The sequence below is a fragment of the Dasypus novemcinctus genome, chromosome 17 (genome assembly GCF_030445035.2).
Source record: "Dasypus novemcinctus isolate mDasNov1 chromosome 17, mDasNov1.1.hap2, whole genome shotgun sequence".
Taxonomy (NCBI): Eukaryota; Metazoa; Chordata; class Mammalia; order Cingulata; family Dasypodidae; genus Dasypus; species Dasypus novemcinctus.
In genome coordinates this window covers 2,913,923-2,941,841 of record NC_080689.1, presented here as the reverse complement: position 1 = coordinate 2,941,841, position 27,919 = coordinate 2,913,923, and the positions used below count along the sequence as shown (strand labels likewise).

At 53.5% G+C, this 27,919-nt stretch overlaps 1 protein-coding gene across 1 annotated transcript; it reads left to right on the top strand.

Annotated features, from left to right (window-relative positions):
- The first annotated feature begins 12 nt into the window (after nucleotides 1–12).
- On the top strand, nucleotides 13–27,804 carry SNRNP200 (small nuclear ribonucleoprotein U5 subunit 200). The gene is made up of 45 exons (XM_058278104.2): nucleotides 13–223; nucleotides 1,909–2,072; nucleotides 3,287–3,458; nucleotides 4,163–4,355; nucleotides 4,816–4,871; nucleotides 6,150–6,248; nucleotides 6,600–6,752; nucleotides 6,864–6,963; nucleotides 7,166–7,302; nucleotides 7,842–7,925; nucleotides 8,016–8,189; nucleotides 9,012–9,149; nucleotides 9,308–9,463; nucleotides 10,500–10,670; nucleotides 12,271–12,464; nucleotides 12,670–12,793; nucleotides 14,200–14,349; nucleotides 14,485–14,595; nucleotides 15,142–15,273; nucleotides 15,418–15,606; nucleotides 15,907–16,104; nucleotides 16,514–16,666; nucleotides 16,774–16,854; nucleotides 17,085–17,168; nucleotides 17,767–17,873; nucleotides 18,164–18,282; nucleotides 18,527–18,681; nucleotides 18,790–18,979; nucleotides 19,180–19,353; nucleotides 20,151–20,311; nucleotides 20,519–20,746; nucleotides 21,047–21,238; nucleotides 21,319–21,497; nucleotides 21,701–21,852; nucleotides 22,643–22,751; nucleotides 24,136–24,244; nucleotides 24,619–24,808; nucleotides 24,894–25,058; nucleotides 25,146–25,267; nucleotides 25,401–25,544; nucleotides 25,662–25,838; nucleotides 26,095–26,255; nucleotides 26,326–26,407; nucleotides 27,181–27,273; nucleotides 27,372–27,804. The coding sequence occupies exons 1-45, from the start codon at nucleotides 179–181 to the stop codon at nucleotides 27,513–27,515; spliced, it is 6,411 nt and encodes a 2,136-aa protein (XP_058134087.1). The 5' UTR covers nucleotides 13–178; the 3' UTR covers nucleotides 27,516–27,804.
- The last annotated feature ends 115 nt before the right edge of the window (nucleotides 27,805–27,919 follow it).

The window sequence follows — 27,919 nt, the reverse complement described above, 5'->3', positions numbered from 1 at the left end:
TGCAACACTCTCCCCCACACTTCCGGCGCGCGACCCGGAAGCGGAAGGGGTCCCATTTCTCTTCCGGTCTGGTACGTCTCTCCTGCGTGTTTCGGCGCCGGGGGAGAGCACCGCGGCGGTGGTTTGCTGCGTGCCGTGAGGCGGAGGAGACCTCTGAGGGCCCGGGGCAGCCGCGGCCATGGCGGACGTGACCGCCCGTAGCCTGCAGTACGAGTACAAGGCGGTGCGTGTGGGCCTGTGGGAGCGCGCGGGGCGAAGGAGCCCGAGAGGGAGCGGGAGCTGAGGAAGGGAGCTTCAGTGTGAAAACCGGGGAGAGACGGGGTCGCGGAGAAGGTGGGGCCCCGCGGCGACGTGAATAGCCCGGTTGGGGTCTGGCTGGCGGCGCAGGCCCGGAGCTCCGGAGGAGGCTGGATCCCTCGGCGGTGTCCAGGCCGCCGCCTCCGGGCGCTCTGCCCTGGCGTGCGTTACCGCGGGCCGTGCTAGGGAAGCGGGGATTGGCCCGCCGACTTGGTGACCTGATGACGGCTGTACCCCATGGACTGGTCAGGCAGGCCTGTTAGCGAGAAGGTGATGGATTGCGAGTGTACAAACAAGGAACTGGGGGGTCTCCCCCAAACCAGTTCCAAGTGATAACGGCAACTGGAGTTTTTATAGGCAAAGGAAAGGGGTAGAGGAGAAGAAAAACAAGTTAAAAAACAACAACAACAAAAAAAACAAATGATGCCAAGGGTCTTGTGAGGAGGGTACGAGCAATTTCTCGCTCCTTTACTGTCTTAAGCACGTTCAACTTGTCCTTGATTTCAACAGCTAGTAAACCACAGTTTCGATGTAGTTGTGCTGATGCAAGGCCTTCGTGGCTCCTTTCTCAGCCAGCCCCTCAAGGATACCAACAAGCTTTTTGTCTCTGAGAAAATCAGCAGGTTTACACCATTCTGTCTGAGTTTGCTTTGAGATGTTATCTTATTCCTGAGCAATACCGAGGTCTGGTTAATATCCTTCAGGGAACTAAGTGCAAAGAGTAAACTTGTAAAATAAGATTAGTAGAAAAGCTCAAATTAGTTTTAGAATTTTCAAAGCTGCTTAAGTGAAAATATTTTAATAAGCAAATTTTCTAGCTATCGAATCATTTCTTGTTTTCATACTTCTCTTACTCTTAAGAAGATATGTTTAACAAATATTCCTCATACAAGGAAAATGGGTGAAGGTCTTATTTTTTGTAGTTAGTTCCTGATGACGGGCAAAGAAAATTTTCATGTTATTTTGGAGGATGCTGTAGACATAAACTCAGAAGACAATATAGGTAATAACAAGAACATGGCAAGCAAAATAAATGCAGTATTTAAGAAAGCCATTCTTTTATTTCATAGACAAGTTCATTAACTAAGAAAGTGAATCAAGTTTCCCAGGATTTTTAACATGTTCATTATCTCTTGCATATGATCTAGTGTAGAGGAGGTGTTATCACACTTATCAGGTATGTAGGTACAACACTTAATACCAGTCAATGCACAAGTTTCTTTTTGAGTTGCAGTTAATAGATCTAAGCTCCAGGTTTGTAATACTCTACATGTTGTGTCTCCGTGGGAGCAGGCCTTAATGCCAGTTGTATCTGTTTAGGTTCTACTCAGATGCTCTGGTAATTATTGCTCAAATTGGGGGCCGGATCGGGAGGGCCTTCTCTTGGGAATAGCCGTCCTTATGGTAACAACTTGATAGCTTAATTCAGCCCTGTGCCCACGTGTGGTGTTATAAAATGCTACTGCTTCTGAAGGAAAACCTCTTTTTATTTTGTCTGGTGATTATTACTGCTTAGGTGCTTTGCTTCCTACTTTGTTATCATTAGTGTCTTATGATAGAGTAATTAGCTCAGCTCATACCAAATCTCCAATAATACTGTGATCTTTTCAGAACTCAAATCTTGTCCTTCAAGCTGACCGCTCCCTCATTGACCGCACTCGCCGGGATGAACCCACAGGAGAGGTGCTGTCCCTGGTGGGAAAATTGGAGGGCACCCGTATGGGAGACAAGGCCCAGCGGACCAAACCACAGATGCAGGAGGAAAGAAGAGCCAAGTGAGTAGCAGGCAGAAACCACGTGTCTTCTTCAGTTCCCCAGCCCGCCTTCCCAGTATATTTTTGCTGAAATGCTTGGTGCAAGATGAGGTGTTAGTGTTTGTAAAACAGCTTGGTGCTGGTTAAAGCAGTAACCGAGAGGTGAAAGGTTCTTGGCCTTCGCAAGCTGCAGTGGAAAACTCCTTTCCAGTACCTTTTTTGGCATATTTCTTTCTGATCCACAGACAGTAGTCTTCATGGTATTTTCCAGACCCTTGACTGGAGCTTTTCTAATTCCATTGCTAACTTCCCATCTCTACTGCTTCCCTCTGCTGTCACTCACTCTCTACTTGTTTCTTTTTGTCATAACACCCAAGTGTCTATAGTAAGAAAAAAATTGTTTTTTGATTTTGTTTTCTTCTGAAGGGATATATTTCACAATTTAAATAATCATTTAAATAATCACAATTTAAATAATCGTTTAAATTTAAATAATATTTAAATTTTTGACCCTGAACATCTCCATGTTCTCCTCCTCCCCATGATAAGGACTCAGACATGCCTGTGCCTTTTTAATTGAGGACTTATATTCAAAACTCCTTGCTCTGTCATTGGTCCTCTACTTTGCAGAGTATTTGCTTGGTCCCAGTGTTGTAATTTTTGGGGAGTTAGTGGCAGCACATTTCTTTTGGGAGTTCAGTGTCTGAGGCCAGGAAAAGAAAAAGCCTCTGAGGGGCAAAGAAACAGTCAAAATCTGATTGTATAATATCATATAAGGTGTAAAGGGCTGTTTTCTTTTAATGAATGAGGAGAATGTCTCATTGTAACACAGAGTATATCTGATGACACATTGACAGGGGATTGCCTTTCTGTCACTGTGTGCCATCCAGAAATGGCGATTATGAAGGGCAATTATAATATTTTTCATCAGTTGTAACACAGGTACTACACTAATGCAAAGTATTAATAATTGGGGGGGAGGAGTATGTGGGAACACTGTTATCTGCTGTATTATTTTTCTGTAAACCTGCGCTTTTCTAATATATATAAAAGAAAGAAACATTTTCTGTAGGTGACTAAGGGCAAGTGGGAATCATTTGCTGAGGTACAGGGTCCTCTTTTCAAATGTTACATGTGTCCCATGAAGCTGAGACAGAAAGGAGTGTGATCGTCACTTAGTTTTGCCTTAGTGAGGGAAGGTTCTGCCTGTTTAACATCAAATGTGCGTGTGTTAGGCGAAGAAAGCGTGACGAGGACCGGCACGACATCAATAAGATGAAGGGCTATACCCTGCTTTCAGAGGGGATTGATGAGATGGTGGGCATCATCTACAAGCCCAAAACCAAAGAGACGCGGGAGACCTACGAGGTGCTGCTCAGCTTCATCCAGGCTGCCCTCGGGGACCAGGTACGGTCTAGAGGCCAGGCCATGTTTTTAAAAAGAGAGAGGGTCACAGGCGAGAGGCACCAGAAGAATCTTGTTGCTGGATTTGCCCATACAGGCATTTACTAGTGTTTATGTGGGACAGCACATTGCCCATCTTCTCTCTTTCAGTCTTCATATTAACTCTATGAGATAGCTGTTATTTATATTTACTTTCCTTTTTAAAGAAGAGAGACCTGGACGCACAGGGTGCTTAAACAGTTTTCCCAAGTCACAGAGGTGCTACTTGGCAGAACCTGGATGGGAACTCTGTACCCTTAACCCTTAAATGAGCACAATTAGGTTAAGGGCCTGTAGGAGTCTCTGAGAGGCTCTGGTGAAGTGGGTGGTACAGGCAGTGAGGACAAAGAATTACCAAAAGTGTGGCAGGCTGGGCGAGGATTACAAAGCGCCTTTCCCCCCTGGGGACGTGGCAAACTGTTGTGGAAGCCTATTCGTCCTGCTTTCTACAGTCACTTGCCTCATCTCTAAAAGCTGTGGCTCCTGGTTGGCGTTTTGAGCGACATTAATGAAAGTGGCCAGGGCCTGGTAGATGGTGACTTTTGTAAGGGGTGGAGGTTTTGAAGAGGTGCGGCTCTTTTCATCCTCTTGTCACATGAAGCTGGCCAGTGACGTTCTGCATGCCGTTGTTCTAACTCTTGTTTGTTTGCTTGGGGGGTTGCCACCAGCCACGTGATATCCTTTGTGGGGCAGCTGATGAAGTTCTAGCTGTCCTGAAGAATGAAAAGCTCCGGGACAAGGAAAGGCGAAAGGAGATTGACCTCCTGCTGGGTCAGACGGATGACACCAGATACCACGTGCTAGTAAACTTGGGCAAAAAGATCACAGACTATGGTGGCGACAAGGAAATCCAGAACATGGGTAACTGAGTTCTCTTTGTTCTCATGATAGTAACTGATTGGTTGTTGACTACTAATTGTACATCTTGTGGCATCATTTATTTACAAAGATCTGAACGTGTCAGTGAGATCTGCAAGCAGTTTTGTGTTTAATGAAGAGTTTTGATTGATGGACACCGGTAGATTCCAGCAGCTGTTTCTTATTCTGGGGTTTTTCTGAGGTCCCTTTATTGTGTAGAATAGGGGAGAAAAAGGGGTGAGTGGCTGGGAAGTAGAGCAGAGCCCAGTGAAGCTCGGCAGGTTGGAGAAGGCCCCCCTGGTGGCAGCACAGGTGGCTCTTAGGTTGACCATTCCAGTGTCTGTGGCTGAGTCCTTAGACCTTAGATCTTTCTGGATGAGAGAGAAATCAGGCAGCTGGGGAGGAGGTTTAGCGCCTTGTTTCACTAGCCATTCACTGCTCTCTCTCTAATCTCTCATTTCAGATGACAACATTGATGAGACGTATGGTGTGAATGTGCAGTTTGAGTCTGATGAGGAGGTGAGTGACAAAGCACATGGACTCAGTCTTGTTCTTAAATTGTTAAGGTAATGGGACCACTCCTAGTGTAAAAAATCATCCTAGCTTAAGCCAGATTAATTTTATGGTGCTGTATGGATGTCAGATTTAGGCAATGCGTATTATTTGGCTAAAAAGTTGCTATAGGTATCTTTAGGTCAGTCTGTAAATTTATAAAGTCAATCGAAATGAATAAATAATACTTGAAAATAAACCAAGTGGGTCAACAAAAGAAATATAAGAGGTAAAGTACAGTGGGTACCTCTTTTTTTTTCTTACTGTATTTTAACCTTTTTGTGATCATAATTTCTCATTGCTTCAGCATTTTGTCCCTCTGACAGTTTTGAAAGAAAGGGCATTTGTCTAAGCGTGGGCATGGTTTGAACACAGTTGTTTAACAGTTACAGCAGTCACTGGAGTTGTCATTTGCTTTCTAACTAGAATTTCTTGAATATAGATAATCGGAGACTAGTGGGAAACTAACACAAGTGCAGGCTCGGCCTTCAAGTTCTCAGTGGGTGGGTTTGACTCCTGAAGGTAAAATGCCGACCCTGGAGTAGTGTATATTGGGGCAGCATAGGGGATTCGGAGGAAAAAACACTGAGCTGGAAGTCAGGAGATCTGAATTTTAGTCCTGTGTCTTGGGCGCAGACTATTTGGCCTCAGTTTCCCCTTCTTGAAAAGAGGTGATTGAAATAGATGACTGCTAACCTCTTTCCTACAGTAGAGTAACAAGATTTAATGGTTTTAAGTAGTAAACTTAAAAGAACGCTTTTCTTGTAGCGGTTCATTTGTTTAGAAAATGTTTATTATTTTCTTAGTACCTGCTCTGACTGTGACACTGTTAAGTACCGGGAATGCAGGTGTGTTCTCTCCAACCCAGGATCACCATCTGCTTTCCCCAGCCGCTGTCTGTAGAGCTCTTTGTCCTGGTAGTCTAAAAAGCTCTGGTGTTTTTTGAGTATTGATTTTGAGAGAGGGAGTGAGAGAGATTGAGACCGTGGTCCAGCTAACAGTGTCACGACCTGAGGTGAGCGTGGACGCAGCCTGAGGAACCCCTGCCAGCTGGACCGAGGGTAGTGAGGAGGTCCCGTTAGGTGCACTCTGGAGTTAGGCTGGCTCAGTTCTGATTAGCTCGTGGATTCCTTCTAAAGCCGTTGCTCTAACCATGGAGCTAATTTGGGGTGACTCAAGGGAGAGGTTCTGTGGTGATGCCAGGATCAGCTCCAGGCCACAGGCTGGGTTTGGGCTGTTCTCTAGGAAGGCGACGAAGACGTGTATGGGGAGGTTCGAGAAGAAGCGTCTGATGACGACATGGAAGGGGATGAGGCCGTCGTGCGCTGTACCCTCTCGGCTAACGTGAGTGCCGCTGTTTCCATTGCTGCAGGGCCAGGTCGCTTTGCGGGTAGCACTGCCTGCCACGCCAGGACCTGCTTTATGTTGTTTATAGAGGGTGAGCCACAGGAAGGATGTAGCGTCATAATTTTCTTATGATTTCAGCCAGTCATCTTCCCCTTCCCAAAGGCATGGGGTGATGAAATCTTAGTCTGGTGTGCTTCTAAACTTAACATAGCAGAGTTTTTTCCTCTTTGGAGAGTTCCCGAAAGAAGGAGGGCCTTGGGATGGAGAGTACAAGTTTGTTGAAGGGTGGTGGGAGAGCAGTTGAGGCAGATCGACACCGGTGAGCCAAGTACCTGGTTATTTTTGTAGCTTGTAGCCTCCGGTGAACTGATGAGTTCCAAGAAGAAGGACTTGCACCCTCGGGATATTGATGCGTTTTGGCTGCAGCGGCAGCTCAGTCGTTTCTACGATGATGCCATTGTGTCGCAGAAGAAGGCAGACGAAGTGTTGGAGATTTTGAAGGTATGGCCAAGAAAAGGCACATTTTCTGTGGGGAAAAGTGGCTAAAAATGGGTTTCTGTGTTCAGTGCTGCAGCAGAGGCTGTGTTCCTGACGGTGTTACTGTCTCGGCAGACGGCCAGTGACGATCGGGAGTGCGAGAACCAGCTGGTGCTGCTCCTGGGCTTCAACACCTTTGACTTCATTAAGGTGCTGCGGCAGCACAGGATGATGAGTGAGTGCACGGGGGCTCTGCCGCAGCGGGGGGCTCTGCCGCAGTGGGGGGCTCTGCCACAGCGCGGGGGCGGTGCGGGCGGGCGCTGGGTCACACTCGGCTTTGGCGCGCATTCGTTTTGTGTCGTCTTCTGCCCCAAGCATGAAGGTGGATTTTATCTCATCTCCTCTTTGCCTGCTCTCCTTCCTTTTGTTGTTGGCAGTTTTATACTGTACCTTGCTGGCCAGTGCCCAGAGTGAAGCGGAAAAGGAAAGAATCATGGGAAAAATGGAAGCTGATCCAGAGTTATCCAAGTTCCTCTACCAGCTCCACGAAACTGAGAAGGAGGATCTGATCCGGGTAAGGCCTGACTTGGTTTATCTGTTTGATTCCTAAGCGAGATCGTTTGCTTTGGAAAGGGCGCATTGGCTGGGCGGTTGCAGCACAGAGTTCAGTTCTTAATAAAAAAGGAAGCTGAAGTTATTTTTCTGAATTCTTTGAGTTTGTCAGTAGACACAGATTAGAACCAATATGTTCACATCTCTAGTGGTCGCCAGACCATTGACCTGCTGCTATCCTCACCAGCACTGCTTGAAAACCTGGAATTGGAACGTGTTTATGAAGCGAGAACCCACCCTTTTGCACCTCAGGGAGAACCCTTGATGCTGAACGTCTCCTTCCGACACCTATATATGGTGTACTGTCCTTTAAAGATGTTGGTGTGCCTTGGCCGTTTCGATGGTCTCCATGGCAGATGTCTGTGCAGAAGGGGCGACTTTTCTCCTTGGGGAGTTATTAGTGCCACGTGAGTCAGGCTCAGCGAGGCAGGGACCTTCAAGGATGAGAACCTAGGATAGCGAGGCATAGTTTTTATTCTTTCTCTCTCTCCCTGACTGCAGGAGGAGAGGACGCGGAGAGAGCGCGTGCGCCAGTCTCGCATGGACACGGACCTGGAGACCATGGACCTGGACCAGGGCGGAGAGGTGGGAGCGGCCGTGCCTGGGGCGCGACAGGTGGGATTGCACTCGCTCAGCTTTCTCACTTCCTCTGGGTTTTTGCTTTTTGGACCCCAGGCACTGGCTCCACGGCAGGTTCTGGACTTGGAGGACCTGGTTTTTACCCAGGGAAGCCATTTCATGGCCAATAAACGCTGTCAGCTTCCAGATGGATCCTTCCGCCGCCAGCGCAAGGGCTATGAGGAGGTGCATGTGCCTGCTCTGAAACCCAAACCCTTCGGCTCGGAAGAAGTGAGTGAATTGCTTTTCTCGTTTTTCTGCTCAGTTCGCCTTCATTCCAGTTCAGGTTTCAACCCACTGATCGGAATGTGGCCTTATTTTATAGAAGGTTTATTTCAGGAGTGGAAGCTGTTCTTAGCTAGGGCCCAGGGGGCAGCATTGATCTATCTCTCTGGACTGGCCTTCAGAGAAGAGCTCTAGGCATGCAGGTTGCCAGGAATCGACATCCTGGTGACCTCACAAAAACAGTCCTGCCAGTATGACGCTGTTGGCCTCCGCTGCGGCACTGCAGGCGGGTCACTGCAGGCGAGTCGCTGCTGGGGATCGGGCCTACGCCACGGCCTGACCGGGGCGGCAGCGGGCGGCTCAAGGCTTGGGGGACGCGCGGTTTGATGGAGGAAAAACCACGGAGACGAGGTCTATGCGCAGGTCTGATTTTATTCGGGAAGTACATGGGGTTTTATAGTGTCATGGAGGCGGGGAGGTTGTGGGAGGGGCATGTCCGCGGGGCAGCTGAGGATTGGCTGCAGAGGCAAGGGCGGACCTGCGGTTTATGACGTAAGCCATTGATGGCAGAGGGGGTTGTTTCCGAGGTTGTGCCGGGGCGGATACGGGATGAGGGCGGTTGAAATGAGGCGGGGAGAACAGCGATCGGCTGGGAGGGGGAAGATAACAGTGGCTGGGAGGAGGGGCAGAGGGAGGCAGCAGCACAAACTGCTGCTGAGAAGGGCCATAATACAGGGAGGTTACGAGGAACAGGCGGGCAAAGTGTAAGGAAGCGAAAGGCAGGGTGGGAGCAGGGGACATGACGCGAATGCCGTTTCCTCCTCCTAGCAACTGCTTCCGGTGGAGAAGCTGCCCAAATACGCCCAGGCAGGGTTCGAGGGCTTCAAGACCCTGAACCGGATCCAGAGTAAACTCTGCCGTGCTGCCCTGGAGACAGATGAGAACCTGCTGCTGTGTGCTCCTACTGTAAGCGCCCCGGCGGCTGGTTGTGTGGGCTGCGGCAGTAGTTTTGGGGATAAGAGCGTTCTCCCTCCCCCCCATCCCCCGAATCTCAGGGTGCACTCTGTTCCCTGATGGAGTGATAAGCCCACGGACCTGGCCTGCTCTTCTGTTACCTGTCTTAGGGTGCCGGCAAGACCAACGTCGCCCTGATGTGCATGCTCCGAGAGATAGGGAAGCACATTAACATGGACGGCACCATCAACGTGGACGACTTCAAGATCATCTACATCGCCCCCATGCGCTCCTTGGTGCAGGAGATGGTGGGCAGCTTTGGGAAGGTGAGGCTGGCCTGTGCCTGTGCCTCCAGGAGGGGCCGGGGCAGCTCAGCTCCGTGGGAGAGGACGTGGTCCGTCACTGGTTCTTGTAATGGGGCCTCTCTGGAAGGCCTGAGGCAGAGATGTTTTTCTCCATTTAGAAGTTGACTTTTTAAAAAATCTGGACTTGACCCAGATAGTTTTTGAAGCAAGATGTCATAACTTGCCTTGGACTCTTAGAGCAGCTTTTCACTTTCATCTGATCTTCACCCCAGTGCGTCTCTGCACCTAGAGCCTTTTGCATCTAAGGGTGATTTTTATTTTTTTTAAAAAGGACAAAGATAGTACAGTCACCTCTTTCTTTCCTTAGATTTTTAAAATTTTTACTTATTTATTTTATATTTATTTCTCTCCCTTTCCCCACCCTACCCCCGGTTGTCTGCTCTCTGTGTCCATATACTGCATGTTCTCCTGTATCCGCTTGTATTCTCGTCAGCAGCACCGGGAATCCATGTCTCTCTTTGTTGCGTCGTCTTGCTGCATCAGCTCTCCGTGTGGGCGGCGCCATCCCTGGGCAGGCTGCACTTTCTTTCGCGCTGGGCGGCTCTCCTTACGGGGCGCACTCCTTGCGTGTGGGGCTCCCCCGCGCAGGGGACACCCCTGCGTGGCATAGCGCTCCTTGTGCACATCAGCACTGCGCATGGGCCAGCTCCACACGGGTCAGGAGGTTCTGGATTTGAACCTTGGACCTCCCAGACTCCGTATCCATTGGGCCAAATCCACTTTCCCTGAGGGTGATTTTTGAATCGCTCCCACGAACATGGTTGACAACAGCCTTAGTGGTGTTAGTCCAGGTCCTGGTTGTCACTGGTCCCGTCTCCCCTTCCTACCTACAGAGCTCCCACTGTGTGCGCCTTGTTTGCATGTGAAGGAGGTTTTGATCTAGGGCATTTGTCCATGTGATCTCACTGCTCTGATGTGTGCCCAGTGGGTGACACCTACTCTCCCCACCCTCCACTGATACCTCCCAGCACTCCTGACATCCCTTTCCTCTGCCCAGCGCCTGGCCACCTATGGCATCACTGTTGCAGAACTGACTGGGGACCACCAGCTGTGCAAGGAGGAAATCAGTGCCACTCAGATCATCGTCTGCACTCCCGAGAAGTGGGACATCATCACCCGCAAGGGCGGGGAGCGCACCTACACCCAGCTGGTGCGGCTCGTCATTCTGGTGAGCAGGAAGTTCTCGGGAACACCAGACGCCCCTGGCCAGGGAGGGTGTGCTGGGTTTGCTGCAAATGTTTCTTCAGTGCCCGTCACCTTGTAATGACAGCCAGTGCCAGCTTTATTGTTGTCAGGCGAGAATCTGCACGTTTGAAACATTCCGCGGTAGTTGTGTTTGCTGTGTTCTTCTTGGTTTTGTTTTTTTTTTTAAGATTTATTTATTTATTTCTCTCCCCTTCCCGGCCTCCCCCCAGTTGTCTGCTCTCTGTGTCCATCGCTGTGTGTTCTTCTGTGACTACTTCTATCCTTATCAGTGGCACCAGGAATCTGTGTCTCATTTTGTTGTGCCATCTTGTTGTGTCAGCTCTCCTTGTGTGTGGCACCATTCCTGGGCAGGCTGCACTTTTTTCGCGCTGGGCGGCTCTCCTTATGGGGCGCATTCCTTGCACATGGGGTTCCCCTATGCGGGGAACACCCCTGCGTGGCACGGCACTCATTGCGTGCATCAGCACAGTGTGTGGGTCAGCTCATCACACAGATCAGGAGGCCCGGGGTTTGAACCTTGGACCTCCCATGTGGTAAGTGAACACCCTGTCCGTTGGGCCAAATCTGCTTCTCTTCTTCATCTTTATGTCTGAAATATTTTGAAATAATTGCAGGATTCAGAAGCTCATTGTATTGTCCCAGAACCTTTACAAATGAATATTCCATTTTCAGAATGAATGAGTAAGGAGGCAGGACACTGTGTTGTGAGTATACAGAGGCTCCCAGAGAGGAGTGGCTTTGGTTTTGAGTGCAGCTGCTTTATGTTGTCTGGAATAGAGAGAGAACCTCTTAGATTGTTTTCAGTGCTTTAGGGCAGAGGTGTTGGTCCATGGTTGCCTTTTTTTGTAATTAAAGTTTTATTGAGAACACTGCTACACCATCTGTTTATGTTACGTGTAGTCTATGGTTGCTTCTGTACTATGGTAGAGTTGAGCGTTTGCATCAGAGAACATGGCCCACAAGCCTAAAATATTGACCCTGGCTTTTTAAGGAAAAATTTGCCAAGACCTGCTGTAGAGCCTTGGAACCGAAAGCCTAATCTCTGGACCAGCAGCAGTAGCAGCCAGTGGGAGCTTGTTAGAAATACGGAATCTCAGGCCCCCGCCCACACTTACTGAAAATCTGCATGTTCACAAAATCCCCTGGTAATTTTGTGCTTGCTAAAATTTGAGAAGTCCTGCTGCAGATAAAAGTCCTCATTTGATGCAAGATAACGTTTGTTTTAGGTAAAGGTAACTATCCAGAGGGCAAGCCTTGTTTGATAGAAACAGGGTCTGCTCAGAAGCTTCATTTCCAGTGAAGAAATTTTCTTAATAAATTTGTGGTTTTCTTATCGTGCACTCTTGTGTCTCACTGAAAGTAAGCGAAGCTCCTGGTCAGCGTGCTCCTTGGGTGGTTCGGGGGAGCGTTGCCTTCCCTTTGGGTTTGTAACAGGTACTGCGTAGGACTCCCTTTCTTGTCTTCTCTGACAGAAATTCTAGGTTACAGGCCTGCACAATGGCTCTGGTCTCAGGAAAGGGGCTTGACGACTTCATCCTAGAATTATTTCCCTCCTTTCCTAGGATGAGATCCACCTTCTCCATGACGACAGAGGCCCTGTGTTAGAAGCTTTGGTGGCCAGGGCCATCCGGAACATCGAGATGACCCAGGAGGATGTGCGGCTTATTGGCCTTAGTGCCACCCTCCCCAACTACGAAGATGTGGCCACCTTTCTACGTGTCGACCCCGCCAAAGGCCTCTTCTACTTTGACAACAGGTAGGAGAGACGATGGGCCAGGGCAGCCTCCTCTTCTCCTTCCAGTGAGTACTACTGGATTGGTTTAGAAGGGCCCAGGGGTTTGCTGTGATGTGAATACAGAAGGAGGAGTTTCAGAGACAGCGCTCCCAGGCTGTGAGGAGGACTGCTGACTCCCTCGGCGTTCTCGGCCACAAGCCTCACTTGTTTATTGTCGGATTTCCAGCTTCCGCCCGGTGCCTCTGGAACAGACTTATGTGGGCATCACAGAGAAAAAAGCCATCAAGCGTTTCCAGATCATGAATGAGATAGTTTATGAGAAAATCATGGAACATGCTGGAAAAAACCAGGTCTGTCCCTGACCCCTTGTTATTCTTGAATCCTGTTCTTTCGATTTCTTGACTTACTGATGCTTAATCAGGCAAGGTTAACAAAGATAGAGAGAAGACAGGTGTGCAGCAGTTCTCGCCAGACCCTGCGGCCATTGGAAGGCTGGTGATGCTGCGCACACATTGAGAAGTTAGAAGTGGGTGAATTCTCCCAAAACTCAGCCAAGATGAAGTAGATAACCTGAATAGTCTTGTGACTGCTAAAGAAATTGGGTTTGTAATTCAAAAATTCCCAAAAAGAAATCCTCACACCTGTCTGCATTGCTGAGGGTCCTTACCTAGAAGATTTGGGGTGGCTGACAGTAAAAAGTACATGACAAAACTAAAAACTAAGATAAAGCACAGAAGAGTGAAAATCAAGGCGAAAATGAAAAACTAGCGAGAGGGCATTTTCCTAGGAAATGAAGTGTCAATGTCTTCACTTGAACACTGTTTAATCATGTTAACTAAGAAAATACAGGGAAACGGACTTGGTCCAGTGGTTAGGGCGTCCGTCTACCACTTGGGAGGTCCACGGTTCAAACCCCGGGCCTCCTTGACCCATGTGGAGCTGGCCCATGCGCAGTGCTGATGTGCACAAGGAGTGCCCTGCCACGCAGGGGTGTCCCCCGCGTAGGGGAGCCCCACGCGCAAGGAGTGCGCCCCGTAAGAAAAGCCGTCCAGCGCGAAAGAAAGTGCAGCCTGCCGAGGAATGGCACCACCCACACTTCCCGTGCCGCTGACGACAACAGAAGCGGACAAAGAAAGAAGACAGAGCAAATAGACACAGAAAACAGACAACCAGGGGAGGGGGGATTAAAATAAATAAATCTTTAAAAAAAGAAAAAAAAAAAAAGAAGAGAGACAAATTATGTTTATTTTTGTCTAATGAAAAGAAGGGTATGAGTTTCTGTGAAGAGACAGTAAAGGCTAGGAGCTCTTTATTTCCTGCAAAATGGTACTCATTTCTTATTCAGCCCTTTTGGAGAGGACAGGGCCCATTATTTCGTACAGTATTCTAGCTGTTACCTTGCAGACACAGCCTCCATCTGACTTAGAGTTATCAGGACCTGAACACAAATTCTCATTGAAATTTCTCAGTTTGCCTCCGTAGCATGTTTCAGGTTACTGTTAGAGGCGGGTGCTAGGGTGTCCTTCCCCAGCTCCAGGTCTCCGTCACTGTGCCGGGTAGGCTCCTTGCCTTAGGGTCTTGCTGGCCTTGTCATAGCTGCCTCTGAGCCAGCGCACATTCCTGCCGCAGCCTCCTCTCAGGACATCGGCTTTTGGCCTCATGGTAGTGCCGCCTCTGCGTCCCGCTCGCGGGGTGGTGCCCTGGGACTGAGAACTGCCAGCTGCGTCTTGACTGTGGCTTGTGTGTTTCCACTTAGGTCCTGGTGTTTGTCCACTCCCGGAAGGAGACTGGGAAGACGGCCAGGGCCATCCGGGACATGTGCCTGGAGAAGGACACCCTGGGTCTGTTTCTGAGGGAGGGCTCCGCCTCCACGGAAGTCCTTCGGACGGAAGCTGAGCAGTGCAAGGTGAGGGGTGGGCACAGGGTCCGCCTTCCTTCCCGGTCACTGGCTCTCTCTGAGGTCCCATTTCACTTGAGCTCATGTGACAAGATTAACTAGGCCTTGGGAATTCCCACAGAAGGTTCTTTTTCTGTTCTGTAGAACCTGGAGCTAAAAGATCTTCTGCCTTATGGCTTTGCTATTCATCATGCCGGCATGACCAGAGTTGACCGAACCCTGGTGGAGGATCTTTTTGCTGACAAACACATCCAGGTGAGGCAGGGCAGAGCTTTGGGGGAGCAGGTGACTCACGTCAGAAGCCCTGAAATGTCAGAAGATGGTACAGCATGTTTTCCCCAGGGCTTTCTTGTTTCTGGGTCGGGCGACCCTGAGCAGTGTGTTGTGGGAGGCTCAGTAAACACGGCTTAGTAGCGCCCCTCCCAGCGTTCACATACCGCGTGAGGAAAGGTGAGTGAGTCTAGGAGAGCATCTGAGCAGAGCAGAACAGGTATCGTGGGAACGACAGGTGGCTGCAGGTGTGCCACCCGAAGGTCAGGGCCACACTCGTTCCCTCTTCAGGAGATCCCACATGTGTGCCTAGTGACTGTAAGTTGATTAACGTAGGCCTGCACAGCCGATTCTGTGGTGTCTCTGGAACTCTGAGCTGTTCATTCTAGAATAGATGAGAAGCCCAGGGACCCCTTCCCACATTGCCACGGACTGGGCCACCTCACCCTGGGCAGCTGCCTGGAGAAGATGCGGCTCCTAGGCGTCTGGTGCTGAGGTATGTTTCCCTCTTGCCTGCCTTTGCCTCTGTAGGTTTTGGTTTCCACGGCAACTCTGGCTTGGGGTGTGAATCTGCCTGCACATACAGTTATCATCAAAGGCACCCAGGTGTACAGCCCAGAGAAGGGGCGCTGGACAGAACTGGGGGCCCTGGACATCCTGCAGGTACGGCACCTTTAGTGCATTCTCAGTAGGGGAAAGTACCCTGTGCATGGAAGGCGAGGAGGCCAGAAAGACAGCAAAGCTGACGCCACGTTGTGGAGCTTGACCACGCTGAACTAAACCCTCTTGGTCTCCTGTCTGACCTAGATGTTGGGACGTGCAGGAAGACCTCAGTATGACACCAAGGGCGAAGGGATTCTCATCACCTCTCACGGGGAGCTGCAGTACTACCTGTCCCTCCTCAACCAGCAGCTGCCCATCGAGAGCCAGATGGTGTCGAAGCTCCCCGACATGCTCAATGCGGAAATCGTGCTGGGGAACGTCCAGAATGCAAAGGTAGGGCCGTGCTCTGCCATGGTGGAAGCCGACGTACCAGGGACAGGGTGGTCCCTGTTGTGGTACAGTTGGCCTCCAGGCATCTGAGGTGTGTCCCCCCACACACACCCTGCATCCATAGGGTACGTGTCTCCTCAGGTTCTTGGGTCTGTGGCTGACAGGTCCCTTCGTTACCAAGATCTCAGAACTCTTAACAGCGAAATGTGATAAATATTCAGGAGATAACCTAGTATGTCTCCTTGTAGTAGGGCGGGAGCTTCTCGTTTGGAAATGTAAAGAGCCACGAGCTGTTTCTCGTAGGATGCGGTGAACTGGCTGGGCTATGCCTACCTATATATCCGAATGCTCCGGTCCCCGACTCTCTATGGCATCTCTCACGATGACCTCAAGGGAGACCCCCTGCTGGACCAGCGCCGACTGGACCTGGTTCACACCGCTGCCTTGATGCTGGATAAGAACAACCTGATTAAGTATGACAAGAAGACCGGCAACTTCCAGGTGAGTGGGCAGAGGGTTTTGTCGCAGAGACCTCAGCCAGAGTTGTAGGTCCAGGAGGAACACTTTCAGATTGGTCTCTTGATTTGAGTACTGCCTGTCTTGACTGCCCACTGCTTGGCATAGTAGAAGGAATGGGTCAGAATGGGATGTGCCCTTTGAACCCAGGAACCTCTCAAGTGGTGCAGTAAAACCTGGCGGTGCTTCCTTCCCCTAACCAGGTGGATAGTTCGGCCATCTCACCTGAGTGGGCCTCAGTTCTGTGTGGGTCCGTTTGTCGTGCCCTCTTCCTGTGCTTGGGGCAGTAAGGCACGTGTGTGACTCTGGGTTCTTCCGATGGCCCCCAGCGTCCACAGCTAGAGGCTGGAGCACGTCAGTGGTCAGCTTCGGGTTGAATCGTCTTTCTCTCCAGGTGACAGAACTGGGCCGGATAGCCAGCCACTACTACATCACCAACGACACCGTGCAGACATACAACCAGCTGCTGAAGCCCACCCTGAGCGAGATCGAGCTGTTCAGAGTCTTCTCGCTGTCCTCGGAGTTCAAGAACATCACCGTCAGGGAGGTGAGCCCGAGGGCCTGCTGCGAGTGGGGCAGGCGCTTGCCGCCCGCGGCTCGAGGGTCTCCCCGGGGCCTCTTGGCCATCCCTTGACCTGTTCCTTCTTGTGGCAGGAGGAAAAACTGGAGCTGCAGAAGTTGCTGGAGCGGGTGCCGATTCCTGTAAAGGAGAGCATCGAGGAGCCCAGTGCAAAGGTGCGCCCCTCTATCACGGGGTCTTCCTGAGGTGACGCTCGAGTCAGCATTGGCGTGCGTGACCTGCTCAGCGCTCCTGCTTTTGTACTCTTATTGTGTGTTCTGTTTGGAGTAGTGGCTATTTAATGCCTGGAACTCAGGAGCTGTGGAAATGCCTGGATTAGGAGCATCGTTCGCTCCCTTGCTCCTTCCGTGGTTAGCGTCCTGAGTGGACCTTCCTCTTTTCCCAGATCAATGTGCTTCTCCAAGCCTTCATCTCACAGCTGAAGCTGGAGGGCTTCGCACTGATGGCCGACATGGTGTACGTTACCCAGGTGAGGGCCGGCTGTGCTGGGTTGTGACAAGGGCCAGCAGCTCCGACTCCTTGTCCTCCGTGCATGTTGGGGAGAGGAGGCCTGATGCTGGGGAGGGGATGCTTGGTTTTAGCACTGGTGCGTGTGGTCCAGCCCCTCTGCTGCGCTTATCTTTAGCACGTGGGGAAGAGAAGGCCTTAGGAGAGTGCCGGGGAGGGCCATAAGACCAGCGTGTGCCTTCTGAGATGCGACTTCCCACCGTGGTTGCAGGGTTCACCAGTCAGCAGAGAATGGCACGGGTTGTCGTCGCTCCTCTGAGCCTTACCTGAGGGCAGGTCCCCAGCACTCAGACCTTGCTAGGGTCCCAAAATGCTCAAGGAGCCAAAAGCTTTCAAATCATGCAGCGAATGTCAGGCTCAAATGTCGTGTGGTCTATACTTTTCTAGCCCCCTGCTCAGCAAACACTGACTACAACATGGGGCACGAGGAACTGTAGAAGGAACTTTGTATTTTAGTCGGTGAGGGTGATTGCGCCATAGTTTGGGAATATCTAGAGTAGCTTAATTAGGCCCGGGGATAATTGAAATTTAAAAAAAGGGGGTGCTGCATTTCTCTGCAGTCGGCTGGCCGGTTGATGCGTGCGATCTTTGAGATTGTCCTGAACCGAGGCTGGGCACAGCTGACGGACAAGACTCTGAACCTCTGCAAAATGATCGACAAGCGCATGTGAGGCCTGTGCGCTGGGAGTTGGTCGCCCTCTGGGGTCGTCAGGATGAGGAGTGTGAGATGGGGGAGCCGTGGGGCATGCCTGGTCACTGGTCCTGATGCGTGAACTGTGATGTGACCCTGTGGGTGGGGGTTGGTGCCACTCTGGCCTTGTAGCTAGCAGCGTTTGGAGCGTGTTCCTCTAAGCACCGCATCTTGTGTGGTCATGGATAATCTCTGGGAAGCTGAGCCGTGGCAGTTTGCGGCAGGCCCTGCCGTGAGGACTGACAGCTTTGCCTCCGTGCGGGCAGGTGGCAGTCCATGTGCCCTCTGCGCCAGTTCCGGAAACTGCCTGAGGAAGTGGTGAAGAAGATCGAGAAGAAGAACTTCCCCTTTGAGCGCCTGTACGACCTGAATCATAACGAGATAGGTGAGTGGGCCACCACCTTGTCCCGAGAGCCCAGGCATCGTGCCCACCCCTTCCCCAGGTGCCGTGGCTTGTGCGTCCCCGAGCTGCACTCGCATCCCACCGAAGGGCACGCTTGTGGTCGTGAGACTGCACCTCGGGTTCCACTGAGAGCGAAGAGGGAGGCTGCCCACCGCGGGCGTAGACTCTGCTTCCTCGGTGGCCCTCGGGCCGCCAGCCGTAGCCCTGGACTCCCGCTTCCTCCCAGGCGAGCTGATCCGCATGCCCAAGATGGGCAAGACCATCCACAAGTACGTCCACCTGTTCCCCAAGCTGGAGCTGTCAGTGCACCTGCAGCCCATCACTCGCTCCACCCTGAAAGTGGAGCTGACCATCACACCAGATTTCCAGTGGGATGAGAAGGTGAGCTTTGCTTGGCGGCGGCACTGATTTCGGGTGACCCAGGAGAGCTGGCCTGGCAGTGCCGCTTCCTCTGCCGCTTGCGTTCCTTCACCTGCGCTGTGCCGGCAGGTCCACGGCTCATCAGAGGCCTTCTGGATCCTGGTGGAGGACGTGGACAGCGAGGTGATCCTGCACCACGAGTACTTTCTCCTCAAGGCCAAGTACGCCCAGGACGAGCACCTCATTACCTTCTTTGTGCCCGTCTTTGAGCCGCTGCCTCCGCAGTACTTTATCCGCGTGGTGTCGGACCGCTGGCTCTGTGAGTGCCCCCTTCCCGGGCCCCCTATGGAAACGCCCCCCGAGGGCAGCTAGGAGGTCATGTGCTCTGTTGGCACTGGGCACGGCAGGGCTGGGGAGGGAGTGGCGGCTGTGCTGCCTCGGGGTTTCCAGCGTTCCTGAAGGGGCTAGGGGTCAGCAGGTCAGACGAGGTGTGCTTCCTCCCCTGTCCGTCTCCTGCAGCCTGTGAGACCCAGCTGCCCGTCTCCTTCCGGCACCTGATCCTACCTGAGAAGTACCCGCCTCCTACGGAGCTCCTGGATCTGCAGCCCTTGCCTGTATCCGCCTTGAGGAACAGCGCCTTCGAGAGTCTCTATCAGGACAAGTTTCCTTTCTTCAACCCCATTCAGACCCAAGGTAAGTGTGTCTGTTCCTCACGGGACCGTTCAAGGTCACTGAGAGCCAGGCGTGTCCTGCGCTGGGCAGACCTGAGAGCACCTCAGAGACCTTTCCTTTCTCAGGGTCCTTGTGACTGTGAGATCAGCCTTGCATGTCTCTCTGAGGAGGGTCTCCAGGCGCAGGTGGCTCAAGCCCAGAGCCGGGACGCAGTGCTTGTGGGAGCACCTCCTTGGTCTCATGGAGCACTGCTGGTGTTCCGAGTGCCGGGCCAAGCACGTGGCTGTTGGTGTTTCTGTTCTCTCTCCTGTGACCCCACGAGGGAATGGCCGCTGAGGTTCTGTCATTAGCGTTCCACCTGACAGGCGAGGAACCAGGGCTCGGAGGGCCCTGCTGTCCCGCTGAGAAGTAGGAGAGCTTGGGTTTTCCCCAGCTTGAGGTGGCGCTGGGCCCTTCCTCTCTGTGTTAGGCCGCGTCCAGGGGGACAGGGAAGCATCAGAAGGGAGCCAGGCCCTCTGCAGCCTGTTCCGAGAAGAGGGCAGAGAAGCAGAGGCGGCGCCTTGGCTGCTTGGCTTCTCCTGCTGTTCCCTGTCTCCACGGGTCCTGAACGCTCCGTCAGTCTCGTCGCCTTTTCCTTTAGCGTGAGAGGGGAGCAGGGGAGCAGGGGAGCGGGGAGAGAGGTCCCCAAGTGGGCTGGCTGGAGACATGGCTGCCCGGCCTATAACGCCCCGCCTTGGGTGGCCCTCTCTTCGGGCTCCGGGCCTGGGTCAGAGCTGCCTCTGGTCGGTGCCTCATGTGGCCCCTCTCCTGGCTTGCAGTGTTTAACACCGTGTACAACAGTGACGACAACGTGTTCGTGGGGGCTCCCACGGGCAGTGGGAAGACCATCTGTGCGGAGTTTGCCATCCTGAGGATGCTGCTGCAGAGCTCGGAGGGCCGCTGTGTCTACATCACCCCCATGGAGGCTCTGGCAGAGCAGGTGGGCGGTGTCGTGCCGGCAGGTCGAGCCGCCTGGGGTTCCCGACCAGGGCTCCCAACTCCTGGCATTTGCAGGGTCCGCTGGGGCTAGAGAGCAGAGCTTCCGTCACCTGGAGGGTGGGCGGGGCTAGCGCAGCGCCCCATCGCGGTTTGGCTCCTCGGGCTTTCCTCGCAGTAAACGAGCTGCCCGCCGGCCCTCACCTGCCAGGTGTACCTGGACTGGTACGAGAAGTTCCAGGACAGGCTCAGCAAGAAGGTGGTGCTCCTGACGGGGGAGACCAGCACGGACCTGAAGCTGCTGGGCAAGGGCAACGTCATCATCAGCACCCCCGAGAAGTGGGACATCCTGTCCCGGCGCTGGAAGCAGCGCAAGAACGTCCAGAACATCAACCTCTTCGTGGTGGACGAGGTCCACCTCATTGGAGGCGAGAACGGGGTACGGGCGGGACCTTGCACGGGTCTGTGAGGGGCTGGGCCGGCCAAGCGGCCTCCACCGCGGCCGGAGCCCAGGGGCCTCGGCTGAGAGACTCGCCTCCCGCCAGCCTTTGGCGGGCCCGGGAGGTTTCTGGGTAGTGGTCTTGGAGAGCAGTGCTGCTTTGTGGGGACTGGCTGCTGGGGGGAGGCGCGAGGCTGAAGAAGGGGCGCATGATGAGACCCTGCCGGGGCTGTGGGGTGGGGGGGCTGCTGGGTCGTCCCCTGGGCTGAGCCCACGGTGACGACGACTTCTGCCCCCCAGCCCGTCCTGGAGGTGATCTGCTCGCGGATGCGCTACATCTCCTCCCAGATAGAGCGGCCCATTCGCATCGTGGCACTCAGTTCCTCGCTCTCCAACGCCAAGGATGTGGCCCACTGGCTGGGGTGCAGCGCCACCTCCACGTTCAACTTCCACCCCAATGTGCGCCCGGTGCCCTTGGAGCTGCACATCCAGGTGGGACCTGGTCCCCGTCCTGCAGGGCCCTCGCAGCCCCGACCCCAGGCCTCACCACCTCGTGCTCTGCTCGCTTCCAGGGCTTCAACATCAGCCACACGCAGACCCGCCTGCTGTCCATGGCCAAGCCTGTCTACCACGCCATCACCAAGCACTCTCCCAAGAAGCCCGTCATCGTGTTCGTCCCGTCCCGCAAGCAGACCCGCCTCACGGCCATCGACATCCTCACGACGTGTGCGGCAGACATCCAGCGGCAGAGGTGCGTACTGGCCTGGCCACGGGTCGAGGCCCGGCTGCACCCACTGTCCCTGGCCTGGCCTCGGGGGTGGCAGCAGGGGGTGGGCCGGGCGAGACAGACTGGCGCGCCCTGGGGGGGGGCCGCCTCTTGCCATCAGATGGGAGGTCTGCTCGTTTTGGGGGGCGGGGAGCCCCTCTGAAGCACGTCCGTGCCGTGCTGCCCAGGTTCCTGCACTGCACTGAGAAGGACCTGATCCCCTACCTGGAGAGGCTGGGCGACAGCACCCTCAAGGAGACGCTGTTGAACGGGGTGGGCTACCTGCACGAGGGGCTCAGCCCCATGGAGCGGCGCCTGGTGGAGCAGCTCTTCAGCTCAGGTGAGCCCTGACCACCCCCAGAGACTGGCAGTGCAGTGAAGTGAGATCCTGCCCAAGGACGTCGCCAAGTGACGTGGGTTCAACTCCAGGGCAGGACGCTGGTGGCTTTCAGTGGCGTGGCAGTTGTTTTCATGACAATTTTACCGTTACCGCTACCTTGTTCCATCCTTCCGAGGACCTTGGGGTGTAGATGGGACAAATACTCCTACTTGCTAGCTGAGAAGTCTAGTACGCGAGGTCGTGTAATTTCAGAATCTTTTTCTAGTGTCCGGGACCTTTGGCCACCAGGCCTGGGTTTCCATGGACACCAGGTTCCCCGAGTTGGTTAGGTTTTAGAGAACGTAACCGCTGGTGGAGCTCCACGGCTCCCTTTGGTGGGCTGTGTGCTCGGCCTTGTGGACTCCTCGTATTTCACGTGGGGTGTTACCGTTTGGCGCTGCCTGGAGTGTCCGTGGAGCTGTTCCTGCCGGGATCCCTGCTGCCACTCCTTGACCCTGGGATCTGGCTGGTGTGGGGCATATGTGCAGACGGCGCAGCTCTGCCTCCTCCCAAGCCGGCCAGTGACCAATGGGGGTTAGCAGTGTTCACTTGGCAGGGCCCGTCTTCCTGGCAGTGGTCTAAACCCACTCCCCTGGGCTGGACAGTCCCCAGAGCAAGGCAGCAGTGGCCCGGGGCCACCTCCCAGCCCTGCCCAAGCCCCCTTAGTAACACTGGCCTCGGCCCCTGCCCACTCTGCTCTGAGTCCTTCCGCCGGGGTCCGGGCCTCAGCCTTCCTCTCCCCACTGCTCAGGGGCCATCCAGGTGGTGGTGGCGTCTCGGAGTCTCTGCTGGGGCATGAGTGTGGCCGCCCACCTGGTGATCATCATGGACACCCAGTACTACAACGGCAAGATCCACGCGTGAGTACAGGCGCCGCGTGGCAGCACCGGGAAGCCCTGCCCGGGGAACACAGTGCCTGCAGCTTCAGGAGTTGAAGAGTTGTGCGGGGCAGGGACGGGCAGGGAAGGACAGCCAAGCTGACAGTCACTGGCCTTCCGTGTTTCATCAAGTTGGAGAGACAGGAAGTTAGAGCCTGAGGCATCTTGTATGTTATGTCAGCAACGGATTTATTTTAGAGAAGAGGAGATGACTCAGTCAAGGTCACACCAATGTGGTAACAAGTAGGAAGAGGAAGTTTTGGTCTTTCTTAGAAAAACCTGACTAATTTAACTCAATTTTCTTTCCCTAAGACTCAGACTGTTTTGAAATTATTTTTATTTCATAGGCCTGGTTTTTTAAAATATATTTTTTATTTAAGTATTCATATACAAACATGCATAAACAATAAGTGTACAGTAAAGATTGTGAACTTACAAAATATACACAACATCATACGGGGTCTTGTACATCATCTCTCCAGCACTTTGCTTTGTTGTGAAACATTTATTACAAACTATACAAAAGCATTGTCAAAATATTACTGCTGACAGTAGTCTCTATCTTACATTTGGTTCGTTTTCTCCCCAGCCCACCCTATTTTTAAAAATTTATTTTTATTACAGAGATTATGAATTTGCAAAACAATCATACCCGTGTGTTGATGTCCTGTACAGCACCCCTTCACCAACACACCACACCGTGGAGGAACATTTGTTTCAGATTATGAGATGATATCACCACTGTACGCCAACCGTGGTCCATAGTGTACAGTTGGCACAATTTTTCAGTACAGTTTGTTGTCAACACAGTTCATTTTTGGCATTGATGCAAGATATTATATATAAGACTGCTGTTAACCACCATCTGTAGGTCACTCCAGCTGTATTTTCCCATGCTTCTCCACGTTCCCACCACCTGGTAATAGTGATACACATCTGCTCTAGCGCTCAAAGGACTCTTGCATTTGTACCTCAGCCACAATCCTCATCCATCTCTGGGTTCACTGTGTTACTCAGTTTATGGGCCTGTTTTAATGTCTGTACATACTTCCAGGCTTGGATAAGTCATGTGACTTTGATATGAAAGAGACAGTTATTAATTTTGTAAAGCTTGATTTTTTAAATATTTGATCCTTTAACGGGGAGCGTCATTTTGCTTTTGGCATGGTAGGTTTACAGCGTTGGTTCAGGGATCCCGAGCAGCAAATTCACAAGCTTTATACACTTGCAACTAAAACGCGCAGCAGTCGCCCTAAGCGCCAGCGCTCACAGAAGGGGTTTACTGCCCTTGCCCGCACGTCTGGGGAGGCAGGAGCCTCGGGGCCTGCCTGGGTGTTGATGGACGATTCCCCTCTTCTCTTCCCAGGTACGTGGATTACCCCATATACGACGTGCTGCAGATGGTGGGCCACGCCAACCGCCCCCTGCAGGATGACGAGGGGCGCTGCGTCATCATGTGCCAGGGCTCCAAGAAGGTGAGCCTGCGCCCAGCCCCAGCCCCCGAGCTCTGAACCTCGGGAACGGGCTCTTCATCTTTGACCGGTGTCTGTAGTTACATTTTCCTGTTTTGCTGTCACTTCTGCCTTGGTGCCTTGTGCCCAGCTTTCACAGGCCCCTGACACCTAAGTGCGTGCCCTCTGGCTGGTTCATCTGTCCTGGGCTGTGCTCTGTGAGACTCGGTGTCCCAGTCCCCACAGCCTCTCGTAGCCAGTGATGCCGCCTTCCAGCTCTCGGTTTCTCCCGCTTGCCACCGGCTGGTCTGTCGTCCGGAGGCCGTCCCGACTGGTGTGCTTGTGGCGCCTGCTCCTGGCCTTGTGTCTTACTCTTTGTTACCCCCTTCCCGCACCAGGATTTCTTCAAGAAGTTCTTGTACGAGCCGCTGCCAGTGGAGTCTCACCTGGACCACTGCATGCACGACCACTTCAATGCTGAGATTGTCACCAAGACCATCGAGAACAAGCAGGATGCCGTGGATTACCTCACCTGGACCTTCCTGTACCGCCGCATGACCCAGAACCCCAACTACTACAACCTGCAGGGTGTGTGGCCGGGGCGCGCAGCAGGTAGCCATCTGTGCTTGCCGCACCCTGCCAGACAGCGCCCTGCTCCTCCCTTTGCTCCCAGGCATCTCCCATCGTCACCTGTCTGACCACCTGTCGGAGCTTGTGGAGCAGACCCTGAGCGACCTGGAACAGTCCAAGTGCATCAGCATCGAGGACGAGATGGACGTGGCGCCTCTGAACCTCGGCATGATCGCCGCCTACTACTACATCAACTACACCACCATCGGTGAGGGCCCCGGGGTCTGCCGGGGGGCGTGGGCCGGGGGCGCAGGGCGGCCGGGCCGTTGACGGTCCCCTCCTGCACGCCCTGCAGAGCTCTTCAGCATGTCCCTGAACGCCAAGACCAAGGTGCGGGGGCTGATCGAGATCATCTCCAACGCGGCCGAGTACGAGAACATCCCCATCCGGCACCATGAGGACAACCTCCTGCGGCAGGTGAGGGCTCTGCCTCAGGCCGGCGCCCCGGGGGTGGGGCGCGGCGCCGCACCTGGGCCACCGGGCTCTGGCCTGGGGACCAGCCTCAGGAGGGCCTCGGCTCCTCATCCGCTGCTTTTCCACCCCTCTCCAGTTGGCTCAGAAGGTTCCTCACAAGCTGAACAACCCCAAGTTCAACGACCCCCACGTCAAGACCAACCTGCTCCTGCAGGCCCACCTGTCGCGCATGCAGCTGAGCGCTGAGCTGCAGTCCGATGCGGAGGGGATCCTTAGTAAGGTACGGGGTGGGGCTCGGGGGCAGGGCTCGGGAGTGGGGGTGGGAGTGGGGGTGGGGCTCGGGAGGCCGGCCCGGGGCAGCTCGTGAAGCGCCTGCGCGGGCTCCCGTCCTCTCTAGGCGATCCGGCTCATCCAGGCCTGTGTGGACGTCCTCTCCAGCAACGGGTGGCTCAGCCCTGCGCTGGCCGCCATGGAACTGGCCCAGATGGTCACCCAGGCCATGTGGTCCAAGGACTCGTACCTGAAGCAGCTCCCGCACTTCACTTCAGAGCATATCAAACGCTGCACAGACAAGGTGACCTGCGGCTGGCCCCGGGTGCTGGGCGGGCCGTGCTTGGGGTCCTGCCCTTGGGATGGTGGGGGAACTTCTGGTCTGTTCCTCAGAAAGGGTGACTCAGGGGATGCCAAAGAGCCAGCCTTTCGTGGCACGTTTGCTCCGAGCTGGCTTCTCCTTAGACGACGCGATGTGCAGGAGTTAAGTCAGCGATTTGGAGCCAGCGCCAGGCTCACGTGTGTTGTCTGTGTTCTTCTCCCCTGAACACTCGCTGCAGGGAGTGGAGAGCGTTTTCGACATCATGGAGATGGAGGATGAAGAGCGCAATGCACTGCTGCAGTTGTCTGACAGCCAGATCGCTGACGTGGCCCGCTTCTGTAACCGCTACCCGAACATCGAGCTGTCCTACGAAGTGGTGGACAAGGACAGCATCCGCAGGTGAGCAGCGGGCTGCGGCCCTGCCCCGGGGCCCTACCGGCCACGCCGCTGACGCTGTTCCCTCCCGCAGCGGTGGGCCCGTGGTGGTGCTGGTGCAGCTGGAGCGCGAGGAGGAAGTCACAGGCCCCGTCATCGCGCCGCTCTTCCCACAGGTGGGTGCTGCAGCCGGCCTCCAGGGTCTCTGGGAGGCCCAGTCTCCTGGCACGTTGGCCCTGGGAGAGGGACACAGCAGCAGTGAGGTCACAGGCTCAGAGTCTTGGGCCATGTCAGGTTTCCTTTTTTTCCCCCTTGCTAAACCTCAATTCAAACCGTTTAAGCTAACGAGCTGTGTGGTCGTGTCAGTGTCTGCCGCCCGGGGCACATTCTTCCTTATCCCCAAGGGGCTCCCGGGCACAGGCTTCTCTTGTCAGTGCTTGCTTCCGCCGTCCTCACTGCCACTCGCTCTGCTCCTAGTGGCTTGGTTCTCTCCCGCCAGAAAGAGAAACTGACCCTTTCTATATGGAAGAATAACTGAAGGTCGAAGCAGAAACCAGATAAACTGACACGTAATTTTATAAACTAGCATTCAGCAGGCTCTGAGGACAGAGTGCTTTAAATAGGAGTTCTTGAGGTTCATGAGAGTGGGGTGACCAGCTTGTGGCATCTTCGTTAGTCAGGGGTACATGCCCAGGTTAAGTTATTTTTCTCCCCCGGCACCTGTGCCTTTTATTTCAAAGGCCTGCTCTGATAACGAAACCTGCTTCAGTGGCAAGCACTGAGCAAGCACTGAGCCTCGGAGACCAGGAGATGAGCCAGAGCCATCTCCTGCCCTACCATCCACTGCAGGCGCCTTTGGACAGTTTCAGAATCTTAGTTGTATCAAATTATGTTCTGTGAAGAAAGCTTGGAAAGCTTGGCCGGTGTTCTTTTCCCTGCCTCCCTGCAGAAGCGTGAGGAGGGCTGGTGGGTGGTGATCGGTGATGCCAAGTCCAACAGCCTCATCTCCATCAAGAGGCTGACGCTGCAGCAGAAAGCCAAGGTGAGGGTGGCTGGCGCGGCCTGGGCTCTGCAGGGAGGGGCGGCGGGGTGTGGGAACTGCCCGCGTAATGCTCACCGGCCTTGGCCTGCCCTCTCCAGGTGAAGCTTGACTTTGTTGCTCCGGCCACCGGTGCCCACAACTATACGCTGTACTTCATGAGCGACGCCTACATGGGGTGTGACCAGGAGTACAAGTTCAGCGTGGACGTGAAAGAAGCCGAGACCGACAGTGACTCGGACTGAGCCTGAGGTGCCGCTCTGCGCAGAGGGAAGTTGAGTGTTTCTTAGGGACGGGGCCGCCGTAGGACCGTAAATGAGGAGCGGGGCCGCTGCACGGCATCGCGCAGTGGAGACCTGGCCCGTCAGCACCCTAGTCCTCCTCATGTGCCCTTCGGCACCTGGCATTCCAGACTTGGCACCCAGGTCTGTAGGTGTTGTGTTGCTGGTCAAACATGAACTGTGGACAGCATTTTTTGTCATGTTTTTGTAGTTCTTTTTGAGTTAAACCTCCTAATAAAACAACTTGGAGAAACTGTTTTGTCTTTGCAGCGATTCCAAATTAAAAGTTCCCTTTCTCCGACTTATGGCTTTTTGTTGAAAAGAACTTTTGCTTTTGTCTTTGAACCTTTTTTTTTTTTAAGATTTTA